Here is a 23,498-nt window from a genome sequence, read left to right as displayed (position 1 = left end):
AACTCGACTACGGGACATTAAAAAATAAGGGAGATTATTTCAGCAAGGTCAAAGACTCCCTCTAGTGGGAAAGAGCTATTGAAAAATTTCTCAACGCTCACAGGAAATCTCCGCTTTAATTTGTTTCTGAGAGGTGGTCACTTCTGAGATAGAAGGTCCTGTCCATGTAGAATGTGAATGGTAGGAGCAATCTTCAGATGGAGCCATCACCTATATCCTATCCGATTAGCTCAGCGGGACCCAGGACCGAACCCCTCAATTGATTAAATAAGAAAAACGAAACAAAAAATCCCATAGACAAGCAGCGTGGCTAGGTGGAAAGATTTAGGAATCAGAGGTCATGGGTTCTATTCCCGGCTCCGCCACCCATCAGCTGTGTGACTTTGGGCGAGTCACTTCACTTCTCGGTGCCGCAGTTCCCTCATCTGTAAAATGGGGATGAAGATTGAGCCTCACATGGGGCAACCTGATTACCTTGTATCTACCCCAGCGCTTAGAACAGTGCTTGGCACATAGTAAGCGCTTAAATAACATTATTATTATTATTGTTATAGGTGATTTGTGTACTCCACCTCTGATGATCTATTTAAATGGACCCAAGGCCACTAAAACCTTCCTTCGGGCCTCTCAGTCATAAGTTGCATCTATTTACTCCAAATATTTTTATTACATTTTATAGAATCATAAAAGATTTCATGCAACTGGGCGTTTGGGGAAAGAGGGATTTTTTTTTCCCCCCTATTTTTATTGCTCATGGAGTCCAATTCTCCCCCAGAGGCAGCGGGAGAGAACGGCGTGCGGAAACATCCTTTTTCTCACTATGTCCTTGAGACTGTTGCTTTATTCAGACAGAGGTATTTATTGAGAATTTACTGTGTGCAGAGCAGCCGTAGGCACTTGGGAAACTACGAGAGAGTTGAAGACCTGATCCCTGCCCTCTTCTCCTACTGACCCACCTGAATGGCCATTCCGTTAATCTTCATCAACAGGTCCAGGATAACCAACCTACTCCCCGATCTCCTAGTCCCCGTGGCTCCCTACAAAGCAGTAAGTGGCTTTGTAGATCGCTGCCATTTTTATTTCTATCGGTCCTCTCGTCTCTCTTGAAAAAAGGACGACGCAGACCGTAGCTAGCCGGCCCGCTCCACGGAAAGTTGAGCTCCAGTGAATGATTCTGGACAAAGCCAAAGCCCATTTCAGAACCCGAATTATCCTTTTGGCCTGTTTACCTTGATCAAAGCCAATTCCCCCCACCTGGCTTGGACCACGGTCATCTAGCCCCCGTCTCCTCCTTCCCAGATCCCCCAGTGAGTACGGCGTTCTGAGCACTCCGTACCCTGAGGGAATGTGATCCTTCCTTTCCCACCCAAAAGCAGGGCTTTCTGAAGGCATAAGCACACCCTCCGTCAATTCAGGCACTCGGTACAAACAAATCCAAACCTATCTGCTTTATCACACAGCTTCAAGAAGCAGCGTGGCCGAGCGGATAGACCACAGGTCTGGGACCCAGAAGGACCTGGGTCCTAATCCCACCACTTCTCTGTGCCTCGGTTACCTCACCTGTAAAATGGGGCTTGAGACTGTGAGGCCCGATCGGGACACGGACCGGGTCCAAGCTGTATCTACTCCAGAGCTTAGGGCAGTGCCTGGCACACAGTAAGCATTTAGCTAACATTTCAACCGGCTTAACTTGCAAAACGTTGAGAATCCAGAACCTTACGGCATGGATGTGGCAGTGGGGGTTTGAGTCCGTAAGGTTGGTGGTGGGGGAAAGGTCCAACTCTTTTTTTGTCTGAAACATCGTCCTCCCTTTGGGGGTCGGGGTGGCTGTTTCTGGGGGGTTGACCTCTTTATCCAGGTGCAAGGAAGACGGCGTAAGGGCAAAAGAAGAGAAACAGCGTGCCTTAGCGGAAAGAGCCTGGGCTTGGGAGGCAGAGGTCGTGAGTTCAAATCCCAGCTCTGCCACTTGTCAGCTGCGTGACTGTGGGCGAGTCACTTCACTTCTCTGTGCCTCAGCTACCTCATCTGTGAAATGGGGATTAAAAACTGCGAGCCTCCCGTGGGACCACCCGATGACCCTGTATCTCCCCCAGCGCTCAGAACAGTGCTCGGCCCATCGTCAGCGCTTAACAAGTACCAACATTGTTATTAAAAGACCGCGTCCAGGTGAAGGACCAGACTTGCTTGGCTAGAAGATTGATTCACACTCATATCCACCCACTTTTCTCTCCTGCTACATTTGTTCTCCCAGCCCTTTCAGGACTCTCCGCCCTCGCCGCCAAATCTTTCCGACAGAACCGCTACCTAATCCTATGACTTCCCTTCCAGCTAACAGCGAGCTCAAGTTCGGAACGCTGGTCAGCACTTCGAACACCTACGACGGATCTGACGACGTAACGGTGGAAACAGATCATCCACTCATCTGGACCATGGGCGTCCGGAAGTGACCGGCGGGAAGCCAACGGCTCCACGTTTGCCTTATTGCCTCTGCCGGCGTCAGAAAGGGAACGTACTTGATGTCGATGACGTTTTTCACACGCAAGAATCGAACTGGGGTGTGGCACGATACTCCCAAAGGTTGAGGGTGATGAAACTAATCTTTAGAAATCTGAGAGGAAATTTTCAAGGGAGGGTTGAAATGACTGTTTTTCAAAGACAATCAGAGGGGGGAAAAAAATCAATGCACAATGTGGTTAAGGATTCTATCAGTAGGTGGATGTTAGCTTCATTTAAGCAGCCGTAAAAGCCCACCCCGCTGCCCTGTCTTAACTCTATGAATGCTATCACTGGACTTTCCCATTTTTATACGCCTTAAAGCCTTAGTGCGCAACTTGAAACTCCCAGCGAGCTCGTTTAGGGAGTAATGATGATAATGTTGGTATTTGTTAAGTGCTTACTGAGTACCTCAGCTGACGTGAGAACTGCTCACCAGGTTTCCATCTGAGTGAGCCATCACCAACCACCACTACCTCCTTCTACCTCTCCATCTCACCTCCTAGGTCGACTTGGGGAGACAGAATTTTAAGTGGGCATCATCTCATCGCTATTTTACCCCGTTAAAAGTAGCTTCTGACACCCCCCCCCACCCCCCGTCAGAAAAGGATCCCAGGCCCACCGTTTAACTACAGGAGCCAACAGTCTATTATTCAAGCCAGAGAGCAGATATCACACGCACCCGGGGTCATCGCGAGCTTCCCGTCGTGCCTCAGTCACCGGCGCCCAGTGGTGCCAGTTAAAAATCCGATGACGAGTTGTCCGAATCAGTTGGCACTTGGGCCAGAGGACCCAGCAGAGCGAGGGCGGGTCTCCCCGGTCTCGACCGACCAAGAGGCCACTAGGCAACGTGGAGTGGGTAAGGACTGAAAAAGAAAAAGTTAAAAAACGTAGGTTCGCAACACATCCCTCTCCAGGGGGATGAATTCAATGCCCACACCTTGCTGAACGGGCAGTTTGGTTACGGACGCTGGTCATCACTCGCTCGCCGTTGGTGTCCTGGAGTTAAATGGTTTCCCGCCACGTGACCGCCGTCGGTATAATAAAGCTCTGCAATTAACTGTAATAAAAACTGCTCCCATTGGTTGTCACCAGGTCATAAACACCTGAGTTGCATCGCTGAAGAAAAGGCCTGCATCCTAACAGGAGGCTGAGATTTGCCTCTCTACTAAACAGAAGGATGGCGGGCGGCAGCCAACGGAGCACCCGGGGCCGTCCCGAGGGGCTGCCCAAGTGTCCGGTGTCACTTCCGAACCAGTATGTCATTGCTGAAGTCTTGTCGTTAATAACGGTTTTGAATAAATGTACTTTGACGTCTGTGCCATTGACAGATGGACCAGTTCATATGTGCTTTCCAAATAAAAACTATTTTTCTTCCTTGCGGGTAAGTGTCCGGCGGAATTATTTCGAAAAATCTGGCCTTTTCCCTCACTAGTCTTAAGGCATTCTCCTAAATGAGTTTCCAGCTGCACCTACACGTGGGTGCTCTGGAAGTTCCTTTTAGGTGGATCCTTGCCGGAGGGGTGACTTGCCGTGCGCTCAGTAAAGGTCCCGGCATCGCCCTTTCGAGGATTTGCTTTCTAGAACTTTGATTCTCTTCTCCCCACACAGCCCGCTGATTGACGCCAAACCACCTACGGCCCTGACACGATTAAAAGCGGCGGAAAAGCAGAGTCCAAAGTCTGCCAACACGGAAGAGGAAGTCAACAAAGGTACCCAAGCAATTCTCCTCTCCAGTTATTTAACTCACGAGTGGCTTTCAACTTCTGCCCATCCTAAACCGCCAAGAGATACCTTCGGGGACGGACTTAAGACACGTTACGCGGGTTCGTTACTTTGCCTGCGCTGTCCGAGGAGGTGTTTCACCACTACCCGCCCCCCCCCCCCCCCCACTGGACTGTGGAAATCTGTAAATTACTTTGCACTCCACAGAATGACGCACAGACATGGTTCTTCTCCCATAAAAATGGAATTTTTAATGCAGGCACTAAAAATAGTTTGCAGGGGAAACACAGATTGAGAATTTACACGGATAAAGCCAATCCCTTCCCGAAGCCTCACTGTCCGTCGGATCCCAAATTGAAGCCAGGTTCTTTCGGGAGTGTTCAGCCACCACTGTGAAGACAAAGAAGCTTGATCAATTTTCAACCCTAAAAAACGGACCCAGTCTTTCCCTACCACATTGTGAAAGGGAACGAAAACAACCCCAAGTCTAATCTGTGTCGCGTGGATGCTAGGTACTTTTACCAAACTAGAGGGGGAGGCAGGCAGGCCTGGGTCACCACAAAGGTGGCCACTTGGCATTTTAGATAACGGTAATAATAATGATGGCATTTGTTAAGCGCTTACTACGTGCCAAGCGCTGTTCTAAGCGTTGGGGAAGGTACAAGGTAATCAGGTTGTCCCACATGGGGCTCACAGTCTTAATCCCCCTTTGACAGATGAGGGAACTGAGCGGTGGAGCGGGGATTAGAACCCATGACCTCTGACTCCCAAGCCCGGACTCCTTCTATTAAGCCACGCTGTTTCCACTGTTACCAAGCTATGAACGCACCCCCTATGTGTCCAAATACTCAGGCCCTCGGCTCCACGGTGCGTCCATTTCTGAATTTCCCCGACAGAGATAATCCTCAAAAACTGGGGTGGGCGGGATTATGCGGTGGAGGCGATGTAAGCGTGAATCTGGTATTTCATCTACGTAATTATATACGTGAGTAAATCCAGCTCCGCCAACCTTCTCTCCCACTTCCCAATCTCCCTGGGCCGGCTCTCTCCTCAAGCAGGTACCCGCTTGGGGCCTACATTGGCACGAACCCGGACGGGCAGGCTCTGGGGTTCTTCTTTCTGAGGGGCGGGACCCCGAGACCGCCCCGTCGCACCATCCTAAAGCGACACGGGCTACTGGGGAGCGTCTGGGTGACACAAGCGCAGGAGCTCGATCCTTCCGCGTCCTCGTCGGGTGGTACACGAGATGTCCCGGGGCCCACATCGACCCTCCGCCCTGAGTTGTCACCTCCCCGGGTCACGCGCAAGACCGTTATACGGTACGTGTTCTTTTAATCAAGAGTACTCACACGATGATGTTATTAATAGGGATGTGGATCAATTTCACAAAGAAACCAATAAATCCCATGATAGCAAATCCTATTGCTGTTGCCATGGCAATCTTCTGAAATTCTGCAATTACAAAAATGACAACCCTCCCTTGAGTCTCTGCAAATATTGTCAGTCGGCAAAATACAAGAATGCAAATCAATTCTTTTTTCCCCCCATTTCATCCCAAAGAAGTGGGAAGCAGACTGACTTTACATCCCCTTGTATCCGCTGACGGTTTGCTTTCCTGCACCCTTTTTAAAATATCAGCAACGACGGCGGTCCTGCTGAGGCTAATTCTACTGCCAAATGCTCGATACTGAAATGGACAAATAACCAGCCGAGCGAGTGATAAGCCTCATTCATTCAAGAGTATTTACTGAGTGCTTACTATGTGCAGAGCACCGTACTAAGCGCTCGACTAAGACGCCAGGACCGAGAAGCTCGGCTGAGGAATCGATTCTCCTGCCAGTGGCTGGTGCGGTGCCTCTGCGCGCTCTCCTCCCTGCCATTCCTCTACAGTACTCTCCCAGCGCCTCAGTACAGTGCTCTGCAGACAGCAGGCGCCCAATTAATAATCCCGATTACTGGTTAACCACCCAGACGGCATGGAACGTCGAACTCATGCGAGCTCAGAGGCAGAGAAGGTCGACGACTCACACACATCACCAGCAAGTCGGAATTTTTTAATTTTCTATGTACTGAATTTCTACCTCTGATCTAGGGTCCGGGGACCCAAAAACCAGTCGGATTTTCGCCGTCCCGTGGAGGACGGGGCAGCGGCCCGGACTGAGATACACACAGCGCGTGAAATGGGGACCGAAGAGGCATCGACATTCTTCGGGAGCTGAAATCAAAACTTGAAAGAATACAAGCCGGTCGAGGAAAAAAAAAATCTCCTAAGATTTGAAAGGAGGTTTCAGTCACCGTTTTAAGTACGTTACCTTTTCTGTCCGGCTTGGTGCACCTCTTAACCAGTCGGATTGAATCCTTCACAAACTGCCGGCTCGGCTCCACAAATTGCATCACTTGATCCATGACTGACTGCTCACTAAGGAAAAGAGCAAAAAATCCACAACAAAAATACACTGGGAATTATTTCCCGGAGAAGACCAGTTGGGAATCGGTAGGCAACACGGGCTTAAGGTCAGACCAGGGTCTTACCAGTGAAATATGTCTGGTATTAACGCAATAGAACGAGCCTAACTTTATCGGAGTAATTAAGAAACCTCGCAAAAACACTCAGTGACCGTTCAAGGTGAGTCTGTATGAGAGACCCAGTGTTGTTACCCTATTTGCATTTCTCCTTTGAGCTCCACATCATAACTGATAGACTGCTGCATCGCCACAGCTCCTGGCTATTGCATTTCTTCATCGACAGAAATAAAATGAATCAAATGAGAGCTACGGACACAATAAGGACGATAGCATTTGTTAAGCGCCTACTATGTGCCAGGCACTGTGCTAAGCGCTGGGGGAGACACAAGGTAAATCAGGTTGTCCCACCTGGGGCTCACAGTCTTAATCCCCGTTTTCCAGATGAGGTAACAGAGGCACAGAGAAGTTAAGTGACTTAATAAAAATAATGATATTTGTTAAGTGCTTCCTATGTGCCAAGCACTGTCCTAAGCGCGGGGATAGATGCCAGGTAAGCAGATTGCCCCACCTGGGGCTCAGTTTTCATCCCCATTTTCCAGATGAGAGAAGTGAGACCCAGAGAAGTGAAGCAATAATACTAGTAATAATAATGACTGTATTTATTAAGCACTTACTATGTGCCAAGCACTGTTCTAAGCACTGGGGGGGAGACATAAAGTAACGAGGTTGTCCCACCTGGGGCTCCCAGTCTTAGTGCCCATTTTCCAGATGAGGTCACTGAGGCCCAGAGAAGTGAAGCGAGTCGCCTAAGGTCATCCGGCAGACAAGACTGTGAGCCCGTCAATGGGCAGGGATCGGCGCTGTCTGTTGCCGACCTGTCCATTCCAAGCGCTTAGTCCAGTGCTCTGCACATAGTAAGCCCTCAATAACTACTATTGAATGAATGAGCAAGGGGCGGAATTAGAACCCAGGACCTTGCGACTCCCAGGCCCGTGGCCACTGAGGCCCCGCCGCTTCGAGGACGTATAGAAGGGGTGAGGTCGGGGGGAGATTCATTCACTCAGCAGTATTTATTGAGCGCTTACTAGAGAAGCAGCGTGGCTTGGTGGAAAGAGCCCGGGCTTGGGAGTCAGAGGTCATGGGTCCGAATCCCAGCCCTGCCACTTGTCAGCTGTGTGACCTTGGGCAAGTCACTTCCCTTCTCTGGGCCTCAGTCACCTCATCTGTAAAATGGGGCTTAACTGTGAGTCTCATGAGGGACAACCTGGTTACCGCGTATCTGCCCCAGCGCTTAGAACGGTGCTCTGCACATAGTAGGCGCTTAACAAAGCAGCGTGGCTCTGTGGCAGCGTGGCTGCAGCCAGCGTGGCTTGGGAGTCAGAGGTCATGGGTTCGAATCCCAGCTCTGCCCCTTGTCCGCTGTGTGACTGTAGGCAAGTCACTTCCCTTCCTCTGTGCCTCAGTTCCCTCATCTGTCAAATGGGGATGAAGCCTGGGAACCTCACGTGGGACCACCCGATGACCTGATGACCCTGTATCTACCCCAGCGCTGAGAACAGTGCTCTGCGCAGAGTCAGCGCTTAACAAATACCAACATTATTAAGTCACTTCCCTTCTCTGGGCCTCAGTGGTCTCACCTGTCAAATGGGCATTTAGATTGTGAGCCTCACGGGGGACAACCTGATGACCCTGCATCTCCCCCAGGGTTCAGACCAATGCTCTGCACATAGTAAGCGCTTAACCAACACCCACATTATTAAGTCAGTTCCCTTCTGTGAGCCTCAGTGACCTCATCTGTCAAATGGGCATTTAGATTGTGAGCCTCACGGGGGACCACCTGATGACCTCCTCTCTCCCCCAGCGCTCAGCCCAGTGCTCTGCACATAGTAAGCGCTTAACCAACACCCACATTATTAAGTCAGTTCCCTTCTGTGGGCCTCAGTGACCTCATCTGTCAAATGGGGATGAAGACTGGGAGCCTCACGAGGGACCACCTGATGACCCTGCATCTCCCCCAGGGCTCAGCCCAATGCTCTGCACATAGTAAGCACTTAACCAACACCCACATTATTATTAATTCAGTTCCCTTCTCTGGGCCTCAGTGGCCTCACCTGTCAAATGGGCATTTAGATTGTGAGCCTCACGGGGGACAAGCTGATGACCCTGCATCTCCCCCAGGGTTCAGCCCAATGCTCTGCACATAGTAAGCGCTTAACCAACACCCACATTATTAAGTCAGTTCCCTTCTGTGGGCCTCAGTGACCTCATCTGTCAAATGGGGACGAAGACTGGGAGCCTCACGGGGGACCACCCGATGACCCTGCATCTCCCCCAGCGCTCACCCCCCCCCCCCCGACCTCCTCACGGGCAGAGCGCTGTGCTAAGCGCTCGGGGTGGACAAACGGGCACCAGCTAGAGAGGCCGGAGGGTCGCGGCGCGTCGCAGAGGGGCCTCACCTGCACCGCCGCCGCCGCCGGGACCCAAGCGACACGTCGGCCGGCGGAGGAGGGGGAAGACAGAGCGGGGCGGAACCGGAAACGCGTCACCGCCCGCCTCCGCGCAGGCGCGGTCGGCCCCCGCCCGCCTCCGCGCAGGCGCGGTCGTCCCGCCGCCGGCCTCCGCGCAGGCGCGTTCGTCCCGCCGCCCGCCGGAAGGGCCGCGCGTCCCCGCCAAATCCTTCCCCCCGCCCCCGCCCCCCGCCCACACGGGTTCCCGCCCCGCGCAGCTTCCTGCCGCTGGTCCTTCCACTGACGGAGCGCTGCCTCTGTCCGCCTGCAGAGCTCCGCTCCTTCCACGGCAATCTCACAGAGAAGCTTCTCTGTTCTTCTGTTGATCTTGGTGGCCCTTCCTGTATCTTTCCCAGCTTTACTAGTCATGCATCCATCCATTCATCCATCTATCCATTCACTCATCGCATTTCTTGAGCACTTCCTGTGTTCAGGGCACTGCACTAAGCGCTCTCTTCAGGCTGCAGAGCTCCCGTCCTTCCAGAACAATCGCATAGAGAAGCTTCTCCATTCTTTTGTTGATCTTGGTGGCCCTCTCTGTGTCTTTTCCAGCGTTACCATCCATCCATCCATCCATCCATCCATCCATCCATCCATCCATCCATCCATCTATTCATTCAGCCATCCATTCATTCATTCATTCAGCCAGCCATCCATTCATTCATTAATCTCATTTATTGAGCACTTCCTGTGTGCAGAGCTCTTTTCAGGCTGCATCTTTTCCAGCTTTACTATTCATCCATTCATCCATCCATTCTGTATCTTTATTCTTCCCTGTATCTTTTCCAGCTTTACTATTCATTCATTCATCATTCATCCATTCATCCATCCATTCATTCATCCATTCATCACATTTATTGAGCACTTCCTGTGTGCAGAGCACTGTACTAAGCGCCCTTGTCAGGCTGCAGAGTTCCAGTCCTTCCAGAACAATCGCATAGAGAAGCTTCTCCATTCTTTTGTTGATCTTGGTGGCCCTCTCTGTGTCTTTTCCAGCGTTACTATTCATCCATCCATCCATCCATCCATCCATCCATCCATCCATCCATCCATCCATCCATCCATCCATCTATTCATTCAGCCATCCATTCATTCATTCAGCCAGCCAGCCATTCATTCATTAATCTCATTTATTGAGCACTTCCTGTGTGCAGAGCACTTTTCAGGCTGTATCTTTTCCAGCTTTACTATTCATCCATTCATCCATCCATTCTGTATCTTTATTCTTCCCTGTATCTTTTCCAGCTTTACTATTCATTCATTCATCATTCATCCATTCATCCATCCATTCATTCATCCATTCATCACATTTATTGAGCACTTCCTGTGTGCAGAGCACTGTACTAAGCGCCCTTGTCAGGCTGCAGAGTTCCAGTCCTTCCAAAGCAGTCTCACAGAGAAGCCTCTCTGATCTTTTGTTGATCTCGGTGGCCCTTCCTGGATCTTTTCCATCTTTACTATTCAGCCATTCTTTCATTTATTCAATCGCATTTATTGAGCGCTTCCTGTGTGCAGAGCACTGGACTAAGCGCTCTTTTCAGGCTTCAGAGTTCCGGTCCTTCCAGAGCAGTCTCATAGGGAAGCTTCTCCATTCTTTTGTTGAGCTGGGTGGCCCTTCTCTGGATCTTTTTTGGCTTTACTGTTCATTCAATCGTATCTCTCGAGCGCTTGCTGTGTGCAGAGCACTGGACTAAGCGCTTGGAAAGTACAATTCAGCAAGAGATAGAGACAATCCCTGAGCATTGCCCCCATTCTTCGAGTTGGAGGCTTTTTTTTGATCCCCGATCCCCATAGTCTCAGTAGAGAGCGTGTCTACCAACTCTGTTGTACTGTAATAATAATAATGGTGGTATTTGTTAAGCGCTGACGATGTGCCCGGCAATGTTCTAAGCACTGGGGTAGATGCAAGATAATCAGGTTGGACACAGCCCCTGTCACAGTTTTAACCCCTATTTTACAGACGTGAAAACTGAGGCCCAGAGAAGTGAAGTGACTTCCCCAGGGTCACACAGCAGACAGGTGGCAGAGCCGGCATTAGAACCCATGACCTCCCCTAAGCGTTTAGTACGGCGCTCTGTCCGCTTAAATACCATCGATTGATCAATCTGTTGCCTGGATAACTTCTTATGGTATTTGTTGAGAGTTTAGTATGTGCCGAACACGGTACGACGAGCTGGGGTGGATGCAAATCGATCAGGTGGGACACAATCCCTGTCCCACATGAGGCTCGCGGTCTTCATCCCCATTTTTGCCGATGTGGTAATTGAGGCCCAGAGAAGTGAAGTGACTCGCCAAAGGTCACGCAGCAAACGAGGGGCGGAACCCGAATGAGAACCCGTGTCCTTCCGTCTCCCAGCCCCCTATTAGCCTGCCAGTTAAGGCTCTGTTCACAGCCGACTCTCAAATGTCGAATGGGAGAAGCAGGCAATTTGGAGTCACCTCTGCCGATCTCTTCCTCCAAATCCTTCAAAAGGCGGCCGGAGGGTCTCCCGAGGGGGGCTGTTTCCTCTGGCAACTAAAAAATGATAAGTGGTTTTGCTAAGAGCCCACTCTAATGCCAATCGGTGGGGTAGATACAAGGTAATCAAATCGCAGTGGCTATAATAATGTCGGTATTTGTTAAGCGCTTACTATGTGCAGGGCACTGTTCTAAGCGCCGGGGTAGATACAGGGTAATCGGGATGTCCCACGTGAGGCTCACAGTCTTCATCCCCATTTTACAGATGAGGGAACTGAGGCACAGAGCAGTGAAGTGACTCGCCCACAGTCACACAGCTGACAAGCGGCGGAGCTGGGATTCGAACCCAAGACCTCTGACTCCCAAGCCCGGCCTCTTTCCACCGAGCCGGGCATGGAGGTGTGCTGGGTTACGAAGGGGCTTAAACGACAGTATCGGTCCAGGTCAGTCAATTAGTAATCGGTTGTATTTCTTGAGCACTTACTGTGTGCAGGGCACTGTCCTCAGAGCTTGGGAGAGTACAAAATAACAGATCTGGTAGACCTCTACCCTGCTCGCAGCTAACGTACCCTGTAGAGGGTTCATTCAATAGTATTTATTGAGCGCTTACTATGTGCAGAGCACTGTACTGAGTGCTTGGAATGTACATTTTGGGAAGCAGTGTGGCTCAGTGGAAAGAGCCCAGGCTTGGGAGTCCGAGGTCATGGGTTCGAATCCCGGCTCCGCCGCTTGTCAGCTGTGTGACTGTGGGCGAGTCACTTCACTGCTCCGGGCCTCAGTTCCCTCATCTGGAAAATGGGGATTAACTGTGAGCCTCACGTGGGACGACCTGGTGACCCCGTATCTCCCCCGGCGCTTAGAACAGTGCTCGGCACGTAGTAAGCGCTTAACAAATACAAACATTATTATTATTATTATTATTATTAGTCAGCACTCCTCTCTAATCCCCTTCGGGCCTAAATCGTAATCAGTTCATTAGGACCTGGGGGCTGGCCACGTCCATCGAGTAGGTTCACAAGGTTCCTGGACACTAAGGTAAGCAGCGTGGCTATGAGGAGCAGCGTGGCTCAGTGGAAAGAGCCCGGGCTTGGGAGTCAGAGGTCGTGGGTTCGAATCCCAGCTCTGCCGCTTGTCAGCTGTGGGACTGTGGGCGAGTCACTTCACTTCTCTGTGCCCCAGTTCCCTCATCTGCAAAATGGGGATTAAAACTGTGAGCCCCACGGGGGACAACCTGATCACCCTGTATCTCCCCCAGCGCTTAGAACAGTGGTAAGCGCTTAACAAATACCAACATCATTGTTATTCTTCCTTGGTCCTGGGACGTTTGCCTCTTGCGCGGAGGGTGTGAGCTCCGCCACACTGCACAGTCATTCCCTGAGCGGTTTCACCTGCACCACCTTCAAATCATAGTCGACGTCAGGGGAAGGACGAGGTGGCCGCCAACAAGCCCCTGCGTGGCAGCAGCTCATCAGCCTGCAGTCGTGTTCAAAGCAACACAGCTTCCCAGGACGGGATACCTGCTACTCTCAATCGATCCATGGTATTTATTCATTCGATAGTATTTACTGGGCGCTTACTATGTGCCGAGCACTGTACTGAGCGCTGGGAATGGACAAATCGGCAACAGATGAAATTATGATTTATTGAAAGCTTACGACGCGCAGAGCACCGTGCTGGTTCTTTTGGCTAGCGCTCAATTTATCCTCTCCCTCTCCTAAAATTCCTGTGAGGTCAGAAGAGGCAGATGAGGAAAATGCAGTCCTGAGAGGTTAAGTGATAGAGAAGCAGCGCGGCTCAGTGGAAAGAGCCCGAGGTCATGGGTTCGAATCCCGGCTCTGCCACTTGGCAGCTGGGTGACTGTGGGCGAGTCGCTTCCCTTCTCTGGGCCTCAGTTACCTCATCTGTAAAACGGGGATTAAGACTGTGAGCCTCATGTGGGACAAGCTGTTTACCCTGCATACCCCAGCGCTTAGAGCAGTGCTCTGCACGTAGTAAAGCGCTTAACAAATACCCAATTCTCCGAGGTCACATGGCAGGCCCAGACCCAGATCTCCTGACTTGTAACCCTGCGATCTTTCCCTTAGGCTGCACCGTGGCCCGTATTACGGTCGATCGCTGGTGAGGGGTGTGGACTACAGCCAAGTGATCCGGATGAAGGTTGCCACGGAGTCTGCAGAAAAGGAAAAGAAAAAAAAAACTACTTTTCCCAGGAAACGAAGGGCCAACCCGCGACCTCTTCAAACCTCAGTAACGGGAGGTGACCTGGGGGAAGCTACCGCTTCCGGAGTTCTCTATGTCCCCGGGAGAGAAGGATTCTTGCTTGTTTGCTGCTCTTTGAAGAACCTCTTTATCTGTGTGCACATCTACTCCTGCGTGGACAAGCTTCTATCTCATAAGAGGCCTAATGGGAAGGTAGGCCAGGAGAGAGGCGGGTTGGTTCTCTATTTCTGGCTTCATACTCTGAGCTTGTGCCACCAAGATGCTCCTTGCTGCCTTATTTCAGTGAACATGGCTTGCAGGTTACCCTGGATACCCTGACTTGTGTAGAGACTCTTCCCTAGAACTTCCCACCGTTCCTTTTGAACCGTGGGGCCTCGTTAACTGGGTCAAGTCTTCTTGACTTCGTGGCATCGACCTCAAGGCTGTTCATAATAACGTTGGCATTTGTTAAGCGCTTACTATGTGCCGAGCGCTGTTCTAAGCGCTGGGGGAGATACAGGGTGATCAGGTTGTCCCACGTGAGGCTCACAGTTAATCCCCATTTTACAGATGAGGCACAGAGAAGTTAAGTGACTTGCCCACAGATTATCGTATTTATTGAATGCCTGTCGGGTGCATAACGCAGTCTAACTGAAGCAAAACCCTCACTGTGATGGGGGATGCAGAATATTTAGATGGCGGAAGCAGAAGAAAGAACAGAGTTGTAACGGGTAGCATTATTCATTCATTCAATCGTTTATTGAGCGTTTACGGTACGTAGAGCATGATTTCAATCATTTATCGAGTGTTTACTGTATGTAGAGCATGACGGTTGGGATGAAATAACTAACTGAATGTACGGAAGTGTTAACACTTATGATTTTTATGCCCATCCTTCAGAGCGGTTGCTGGGTTAATGTAACTCGGGAGAGTTAGGATTTAATCAGAGAAGGCTTCCTGGAGGAAATGTGGGGTGTCTCTTTTTGGGGGGGAGGTGTTGACGTTTGAAAACTGAAGTCTAATCTTGTGGATTGGAGGAGAAGGGAGATTTGAGACGGGGAGGGAGCAAGAATAAATTAGAGGAGACTGGAGAATAGGATGTAGTTAGCTGGGACGGGGAGTCGTATAGAGGGCAAGCAAAGGCAGAACAGGTGAAAAGAGACCATATGAAAGATGGGCTTAGCTGGTGGAGAGCCTTAAACATAAGGCTAAAGAACTTCTGCTTGATTGGAAGGGAAATAGGAAGCAACTGGAGGTTTTGAGGCATGGAGAGATGTGCTGAGCGATTTATTCAAGGAGGTCCCAGGTGCACTACAGAATGAAGAAGGGGGAACCTTTCCCAGCTTCTCACAGCAGGGAAGTGGTGGAGTCGGGTTTAGAGACTAAATCTTCTGACTCCCAATCCTCTGCTCCTTCTCTAAGACTATAGCTAAGATTAAACTAGAACACACAATATGACACACATAAACACCACTGCCCTTAAAACCGATCGAAAATACTTTGTCGATTCAGACTTTTTAACTGATTTACGTTTGGCTTCTCTCAGCCGGAGAAAAATCGCTGGGTTTCCTCCAATGCTCCCTTCCGGGACGGAGTTGTGGGGAACGGTGTCTGTTGAGGACGAGAACCGAAGAGTGGGAGAGGCCAAACTTAGTCCAAATTAAGGATTTGAAGTTGGCTGATGCCTTGATGGACTTGAGTGATGGACTTTTATGCCGGTCCCACCACTTTGTTCAATAATTTGTTGGACAGGAACCTTTCCAAACCAATTATTCTGCAGCCCTGGCAGCAAATTGATAACTCCGGGCAATTCTTAATTAGTACTCTTTAAAAATGGTTAGCTAAATTAGTCAACTATGAAATAACCTCACCCAAATGATTAACTCCAAATTGCATTTCAATTCCATCAACGACTTTACTGTGGGAGCACATCATTACTTCAGGATCATTAATTAGAATGTTGATCTGTCTCTATTCTAAGGAATTCACAGCACAGTGTGTAGCCAGATGCCGGCTGGCAAGGCTGAAAAAAATTCTCTTTCAAGTGGCCTGCCAGCCATTTACTGGTGACATTTCTGTAATGGGAAACCGCTTTAGCACACTGGGTGTTAAAAATGGAGAGGGGCGTGAGGGAGCGGGAGGAGAGTTTGGTACCCCCGATGGTCGCTTTCCATTGTCCGGTCACTCCCACGCCGTGTAAAACTGTGAAGAAAGGCATGGCTGGCCCATTTGCTCACTGCCCAGGTTTCATCTGTGCCGTAGCGTGTTCTCTCAGTCCTCGTTCCTTAGAAGACCAGGAGGATTTAGAGTCTCCGGGGCCATTTGGGTGTTTGGGGGCTCGATCTCAGGCTAGGGACTAGGGAATCTTCCCACCAGACACCCCCATAATGGCCTTGGAAGTTGGGGTACTGATGGCTAGAAGTGATATATTGTACTCTCCCAAGCGTTTAATGCCCTACTCTGCACAGAGTAAGCGCTCGATGAGTACGATTGACTGAATGGATAGAAGCATAAAGCCAATACAGCAGCCACTACACGACCCCCACAACATAACAATAATTGTATTTATTCAGCACTCACTACGTGCCAAGCGTTAAGGGAGATACAATATATGCAGGTCTGACGGAGTCGCTGGGCCGGAATGGGGCTCTCAGCTGTTGTCGTGTGACAGTTTAGACATCACTGCAAGATGAGTCAACGGATGAAGAACTCTATCGTTTCTTCACTAGCTAAAATTGGGGGATTGAGAAGTCTTGCACTGATTTTAAGGAAAGTTGGGATCTGTGAAAATGTTTCGAGAAGACCTGGTGGAGAGCAGATTTCAACGATGTTAATGGGGATTCAGGAGGAGTTGGCTCGCTACATGGTATTTTATGACGACGGGAAGGCTGTTGAAACTAAACTGGGTAAACTCTTCTTCAGAGTTGAAAAACTGATCCCAACGTCAGCAGAACGAACTTCTACTTTTGCAGCCTCTTGCAGAGTTGTAGTCGTAATATAACTCATCGTTTAGTTAATGTGATAGGCTTTGAATTACTTGAAGAAAGATTAAGCAATCAGTTTAACGATGCTTAATATAGCAGTATAGAGCACATAAATTTCATCTTTTTCCTGAGGTTTTGGAATGGATCCCAGCTGATGACCTGTCAGCCTATGGGGGAAAACGTACCCCACGAATAGGTTTCGTGGTACGGCCACGCTTTTGAGGACCTCATCATGGCTGCGTCGTTGGGACATACTTGGATTCTGGGTACGTCCCCAATAGCATTGACCGTTGAAAACGGCAAAGTGGTCAAAATGGTGCAGGAGTAGGGAAACAGTGTGTCTTAGTGGACAAAGTTCAAGCCCGGGAGAGAAGGGTCCTGGGTTCTAATTCCGACTCCGCCACTCACCGGCTGAGAAATGGGGATCAAATACTGTTTTCCCTCCTCCTTAGATTATGAGTCCCATATGGGGCGGAGAATACCTGACCAGATCATTCTGTGTCTACCCTAGGGCTTAGTACAGTTCCGGGCACATAATATACACTGTTGTTATTGTTTGTATATGGTATTTGTTGAACTCTTACTCTGTGCCAGGCACTGTTCTAAGCACTGGAGTAGATACAAGTTATCTATTATTATTATTATTATTATTATTATTAATATTTCTGATACAAGTTGTCAGGTTGGACGGAATCCCCATCCCACATGGGACTCGCGGTCGGTCTTTTACAGATTTTACAGGTGAGTTAACTGAGGCACAGAGAAGTAAAATGTCTCGCCCCAGGTCACACAGCAGACAAGTGGTGGAACTGGCAATTGAACCCAGGTCTTCTGACTCCCAAACCCATGATCTATCCATTAGGCCACACTGCTTCTCTCTTATTGTAGTTATTATTGTTCTGGTAGTTGTTTTCATCGTATTAATAATAAACAAATACCATATCCTAGTGACCAAAATGCCACTAGGTCCTGTATCCTCGTTCAGACTTGCCTTCAGGAGCCCATGTCATACGTAGACTCAAGAAGAGACTGCCCGCTGCGGCCACTGCAGTATCAAACTCATTCATTCCCAGTTCCTCCAGAGCTCCTGATATTTTAATAATAATTGTATCTGTTAAGTGCTTACTATATGCCAGGCACTGTTCTAAGCGCTGGGGACTTGGTACCTACGTGCCCCCTATGTCCTCCCTTCGCTCTTCCGTCGGCTGCCGAAACGGTCAAGCTGTGGGCCGCTCCTAAGTAGCTTCTGGGGCTTTCCACTCTTCGGAAGGGAGTTTGAAGGTGGCCAACTTCTTTACTATCTCCAGGGATGGACGACTCCATAACGGCATTTGGGGGTAGCCAGTTTCAGTGTTTTGAAACCTGTTGGGTCGAGCTCTGCTAAGGGCTTAGTACAGTGCTCTGTACCCAGCAGGGACTCAGTGAACACCATCGATTGATAATAATAATAATGTTGGTATTTGTTAAGCGCTTACTATGTGCAGAGGACTGTTCTAAGCGCTGGGGTAGACACAGGGGAATCAGGTTGTCCCACATGGGGCTCACAGTCTTAGTCCCCATTTTACAGACGAGGTAACTGAGGCCCAGAGAAGTTAAGGGACTTGCCCGCAGTCACACAGTTGACAAGTGGCAGAGCTGGGATTCGAACTCATGACCTCTGACTCCAAAGCCCAGGCTCTTTCCACTGAGCCACGCTGCTGCGACTGATGGGCTTTTACCCCTGACAGTCCAATAATAATAATAATGATGGCATTTGTTAAGCGCCTACTCTGTACAAAGCACTGTTCTAAGCGCTGGAGAGGATACGAGGTGATCAGGTTGTCCCAAGTGGGGCTCACAGTCTTACTCCTCATTTTATAGATGGGGTGACTGAGGCCCAGAGGAGTTAAGTGGCTTGCCCGAAGTCACACAGCTGACAAGTGGCTGAGCTGGGATTTGAAACCATGATCTCTGACTCCCAAGCTCGGTCTCTTTCCACTGAGCCACACTGTCCCCAGGTCCTGGCAGCTCTCTAGACTGACTGGCTCACGCTCTCTGCTCTGGAGCTCACGCCATCCGTTGTCCCTTGGCCTTTGGCAGTGCCCTTGCGGCCTATCTTAATAATGTTGGTATTTGTTAAGCGCTCACTTTGTGCAGAGCACTGTTCTAAGCGCGGGGATAGATACAGGGTAATCAGGTTGTCCCACATGAGGCTCACAGTCTTAATCCTCATTTTCCAGATGAGGTAACTGAGGCACAGAGAAGTTAAGTGACTCGCCCACAGTCACACAGCTGCCAAGTGGCAGAGCTGGGATTTGAACCCATGACCTCTGACTCCCAAGCCCGGGCTCTTTCCACTATCTTGGTCCCTCACTCCCCGCCCCACTCAATCTGTCCCTCCCTTCTCTCGCCAGTTGCCATCGGATGGTTATGACCACGTGTCTGATCTTTCTATCTGGGAGAATACATTCTTTGGCGTAATAAGCAGCGTGGCTCAGTGGAAAGAGCACGGGCTTTGGAGTCAGAGGTCATGGGTTCGAATCCCGGCTCGGCCACTTGGCAGCTGGGTGACTTTGGGCAAGTCACAACTTCTCGGTGCCTCGGTTACCTCATCTGTAAAATGGGGATTAAGATTGTGAGCCCCACGTGGGACAACCTGATTCCCCTATGTCTACCCCAGCGCTTAGAACAGTGCTCGGCACATAGTAAGCGCTTAACAAATACCAACATTATTATAAGCATGAAATATTTTTTTCCCACCAGATGGCAGGCACACATTACTAGAAAAGCACTACATCCTCGAAATGACACAGTCATATTTTTAGAACATCCTTTCCATTTTCCACTGATGTCTCCACAGATTTATGGCAGGTCAATTTCATATCTCCTGGGCACAAATCCAGGAATAACTTTTACCTTTCCTAAGAATTTATCCGGGTCCAAACTGGAGTAAAGGGCTGTAGCACGGGAGCAGTAGTTCACAATTAACCTTCCAACTATAGGATAACAAAAAATCGGCTAATAGGTTCGAGAGAGGGGCGGATAAATTCCTTAATGAGAGGTTCGTAATGGCTTAGAGGGGAAAGGGGGGCCTTAGCACAAGGTGTGGCTATCACAGAAGGTGATCATCACTTCATCCTTCAAGCATCCTAACGATAATGATAATAATTGGGGTATTTAAGTGCTTAGGTTGTGTCGAGTCTTGTACTAAGTGCTGGGGTAGATACAAGGTAATCAGGTGAGACAGAGTCCCTGTCTGATGTGTGACTCACAGTCCAAGAGATGGCAGAGAGATAGCGGGTATTTAAAACCCATATTACGGATGAGGACCCCGCGGCGCAGAAGTGGAGTGACTTGTCCGAGGTCGCACGGCAGGCAAGTGGAGCTGGGATCAGAATCTAAGTCTCCTGACTCCCGGCCACACGGACCTGCCACTCGGCCATAAAGCTAAACCAAGAGCAGATATCAATTTGCCTCGCTTGGCCCCTTCTTCCTTGGGATGGTCTCAACAATCCACCCATCCAGAAAAGGTTCTCTGTCTCAGATCTGGACCCTCCGAAGAGAGCCGGGCTTAAATAGGGATGAAGGGATAGACTGATACGGTATTAGTGAGTCCGATCTCCCATGGCCCGTGTTTAGGTGCTCTGGGAGGGACATAATGTTGATGTTTGTTGATGTCTTTCTTCCTGCAGGGGTCATTTAGTGCCCTATCTCATTGTATAAACCACGTCTTCTGTGACGTTGTAACTTCTTGAGGCAGGGAGTATGGATTTTTCCTTCCCTCGACCACTCTCTCCGCCTTCAAAACCTTATTAAAATCACACCTCCCCCACAGTGGCTTCCCCGATGAAGTCCTCTTTTCCTTGACTCCCTCTCCTTTCTACATCCCTCTAGACTGTAAGCTCATTGTGGGCAGGAAACGTGCCTGTTATATTGTACTCTCCCAAGTGCTTAATACAGTGCCCTGCACACAGTAAGCCCTCAAATACCACTGACCGACTGCCTCCTTTTCATACTTGGACCTGTACCGTTTACTCGATATTCGTCCCAACACACTGATGTACGTATCTGCAATTTGTATCTGTCTGTCTTGCCCTCTAAACCGTAAGCTCCTTGTGGCCAGGGAAACTGCCTACTCGGTAGTACTCTCTAGAGTACTTAGTACAGTGCTCTGCACACAATAAGGGCTCAACAAATAGCATGGATTGAGGCCGGTGTACCCTCCCTGACACTTAATAAAATGCCTTGCTTAGAATTAGGAATTTCACCCAGGATCCAGTTGGGATCAGCCCCAGAACCATGGCTCAACTAGATACCCAAATCAGAAAGGATCAAATTTGGGTTGTAATTAGTAAAATAAGGTTTGCACGGTGGCATTTGTAGCCACTCAAGTTTAATACTTTCAGGACAAAGGTGAGGATTTATTTAATAGAAGTCATGGGTTTTTTTCTTTTTTTATGGCACTTGTTTAGCAGTTACTTTGTGCCAGGCACTGTACTAAGCACCGGGCAGATACAAGCTAATCTGGTTTAACACAGTCCATGTCTTACATGGGGTTTACGGTCTTGATCCCCATTTTGCAGATGAAGTAACTGAGGCACGGAGAAGTTAAGTGACTTGCTCCAAGTCACACATCAGCCAACTGGCACAACTGGGATTAGAACCCAGGTCCTTCTGACTCCCAGGCTACGTGACTTCCTCATGGTTAGACTACGCAGCCTCTCTGAAAGCTCTGCTTGGGTAGCAAAAGGTAACATGTAAATCAAAATGAACCACAAATTTAAGATAATTACCGCCTAACCCACTTTAGCTTCCTTCTTACCCCAATCATAGCTGAAGTAGAGAGACGTACATGAAGATCTCCTCTGTAGAGGTCTCCGAGGAGCAAATGACAACACCTCACAGCCAGATCACGGGCCTGGGAGTCAGAGGACCTGGGGAATCTAACCCTGGCTCTGCCATTTACCTGCTGTGTGACCCACTTGAGTTCTCTGTGCCTCAGTTTTCTTAGCTATAAAATGGAGGTTAAATCCTAGTCCCTCTTATAATAATGTTGGTATCCGTTAAGCGCTTACTATGTGCAGAGCACCGTTCTAAGCGCTGGGGGAGATACAGGGTCATCAGGTCGTCCCACGTGAGGCTCACAGTTAATCCCCATTTTACAGATGAGGTCACTGAGGCACAGAGAAGTGAAGTGACTTGCCCACGCTCACACAGCTGACGAGTGGCAGAGCCGGGAGTCGAACCCATGACCTCTGACTCCCCAGCCCGGGCTCTTTCCACTGAGCCACGCCGTTTCTCCGTTTTAGACTATGAGCCCAATTTGGGACAAAGACTGTGTCCAACCTGATTAACTTGTATCTACGCTGGAGAAGCAGCGTGGCTCAGTGGAAAGAGCCCGGGCTTCGGAGTCAGAGGTCATGAGTTCGACTCCCGGCTCTGCCACTCGTCAGCTGTGTGACTGTGGGCAAGTCACTTCACTTCTCTGGGCCTCAGTTCCCTCATCTGTAAAATAGGGATTAAAAGTGTGTGAGCCCCACGTGGGACAACCTGATTGCCCTGTATCTCCCCCGGCGCTTAGAACGGTGCTCGGCACCTAGTAAGCGCTTAACGAATACCAACATTGTTATTATTACCCCAGCATGTAGAACAACACTTGACAAATAGCTAACCCTTACAAATATCATCATAGTGAGATTAATGATTAGTGTTCGCCACCAGTAAGCTGTAGCTATCGGGCTCCCCTTTGCCTCTGGCAGGATTTGCTTTCCCATTCCTGGCAGAGAAGTCCAGGTGCCACCTTCTAGAATATTCCAAAAGGTTCTGGAGCTGCTAGTACATTGCAAACAATTTGAGATTTGGGGGGCAGGAAGTGTTTCTTCTCAAGCCTGTGAACCTACTGCCTAACATGGTGTTTATGCACCTGTCGATAATAGTTGAAGACCCTCTTTGTGAAATTTGTCCGTGCGCGTCTGTACGACTGAAAAGCGCTGTGTGGGAACCCCAGTCCCGATTACACTGTGCAGGCAAAAAGGCTGTAGCTGGCTGTGCTGCTGTTTTGACGGTTTGTAGCACAAACTGTCCTGGGTCCTGTTCTCACAGTTGCTTCAGTTTTTTTTTGTTTAAAAAACAAAACAAAACTGTGTTAGCCAATTTGACATGGGGTGTAAGTTCAGTAAAAAGAGCCGTGGGGGTTAGTGTGGACCAGGTGCCGAGTCTGAATCGGTGATGGGCTCTTCCATTGAAAAGTCAACATGATATTAATTTTTTATTAATAGGAGTGTGATGTGCAAGAGTTGGAAAGTAACCAAATCACTGAGTTTTGCACTTGTCACCATACGAGTAGTAGGTCAAACAACGAAACGATTTAAAGAGATGGGAAATGGGCCCTGTGATTATTGAAAGATTTGGAGTCGGGCTAGCCTACAGAAGAGAAGTCTGTTTTCAGTCAATGGTATTTGAGTCCTTACTGTGTGCAGAGCACTGTACTAAGCTCTTGGGAGAGTACACTCCAACAGAGTTGATAGGCCCCCCGCCCACAGTGAGCTTACAGTCCAGAAGGGGAGACAGACATTAATATAAGCATTTCACGATCATCGTAGTGTTAAGCACTTACTACGTACCAGCTTAGAGAAGCAGCGTGGCTCAGTGGAAAGAGCCCGGGCTTGGGAGCCAGAGGTCATGGGT

General features: G+C 49.4%; 2 protein-coding genes across 4 annotated transcripts in view; one reads left to right on the top strand and one right to left on the bottom strand.

Moving 5' to 3' along the window:
* Positions 1–4,371, top strand: part of TPK1 (thiamin pyrophosphokinase 1) — a 305,692-nt gene extending 301,321 nt beyond the window's left edge. The window contains exon 9 of one of the 2 annotated variants that reach the window (XM_029063456.2): positions 4,105–4,371. In XM_029063456.2, the coding sequence (XP_028919289.1) occupies positions 4,105–4,112 (8 nt within the window). In that variant the 3' untranslated portion in view covers positions 4,113–4,371. Of the gene's footprint in view, positions 1–2,328; positions 3,875–4,104 lie in introns of those variants that run through there. The other variant, XM_029063455.2, reaches the window with a different exon arrangement.
* A 72-nt stretch (positions 4,372–4,443) lies between these two features.
* SEC61G (SEC61 translocon subunit gamma) lies at positions 4,444–9,247 on the bottom strand. Of its 2 annotated transcripts, none has more exons than XM_029063457.2 (4): positions 9,141–9,247; positions 6,531–6,637; positions 5,568–5,670; positions 4,444–4,608 (listed from the first exon to the last, which is right to left on the bottom strand). In XM_029063457.2, the coding sequence occupies exons 2-4, from the start codon at positions 6,622–6,624 to the stop codon at positions 4,599–4,601; spliced, it is 207 nt and encodes a 68-aa protein (XP_028919290.1). In that variant the 5' UTR covers positions 6,625–6,637; positions 9,141–9,247; the 3' UTR covers positions 4,444–4,598. The 2 variants fall into 2 exon arrangements, with proteins under 2 accessions (XP_028919290.1, XP_028919291.1); XM_029063458.1 differs by having other exon boundaries at positions 6,531–6,640; positions 9,141–9,161.
* Positions 9,248–23,498: the final 14,251 nt, after the last annotated feature.

This window comes from Ornithorhynchus anatinus, chromosome 4 (genome assembly GCF_004115215.2).
Source record: "Ornithorhynchus anatinus isolate Pmale09 chromosome 4, mOrnAna1.pri.v4, whole genome shotgun sequence".
NCBI lineage: Eukaryota > Metazoa > Chordata > Mammalia > Monotremata > Ornithorhynchidae > Ornithorhynchus > Ornithorhynchus anatinus.
Note: the sequence above shows the minus strand (reverse complement) of the source record. Positions and strands in the feature narration are given on the sequence as shown.

What these genes read in the sequence shown, in the direction of transcription:
- SEC61G (XM_029063457.2), bottom strand. Translation starts at nt 6,624, where the DNA reads ATGGATCAAGTGATGCAATTTGTGGAGCCGAGCCGGCAGTTTGTGAAG. An exon ending in CACCAAGCCGGACAGAAAAG is followed by an intron (nt 5,671 to 6,530) that starts GTAACGTACTTA and finishes TTGTAATTGCAG; the next exon opens with AATTTCAGAAGATTGCCATG.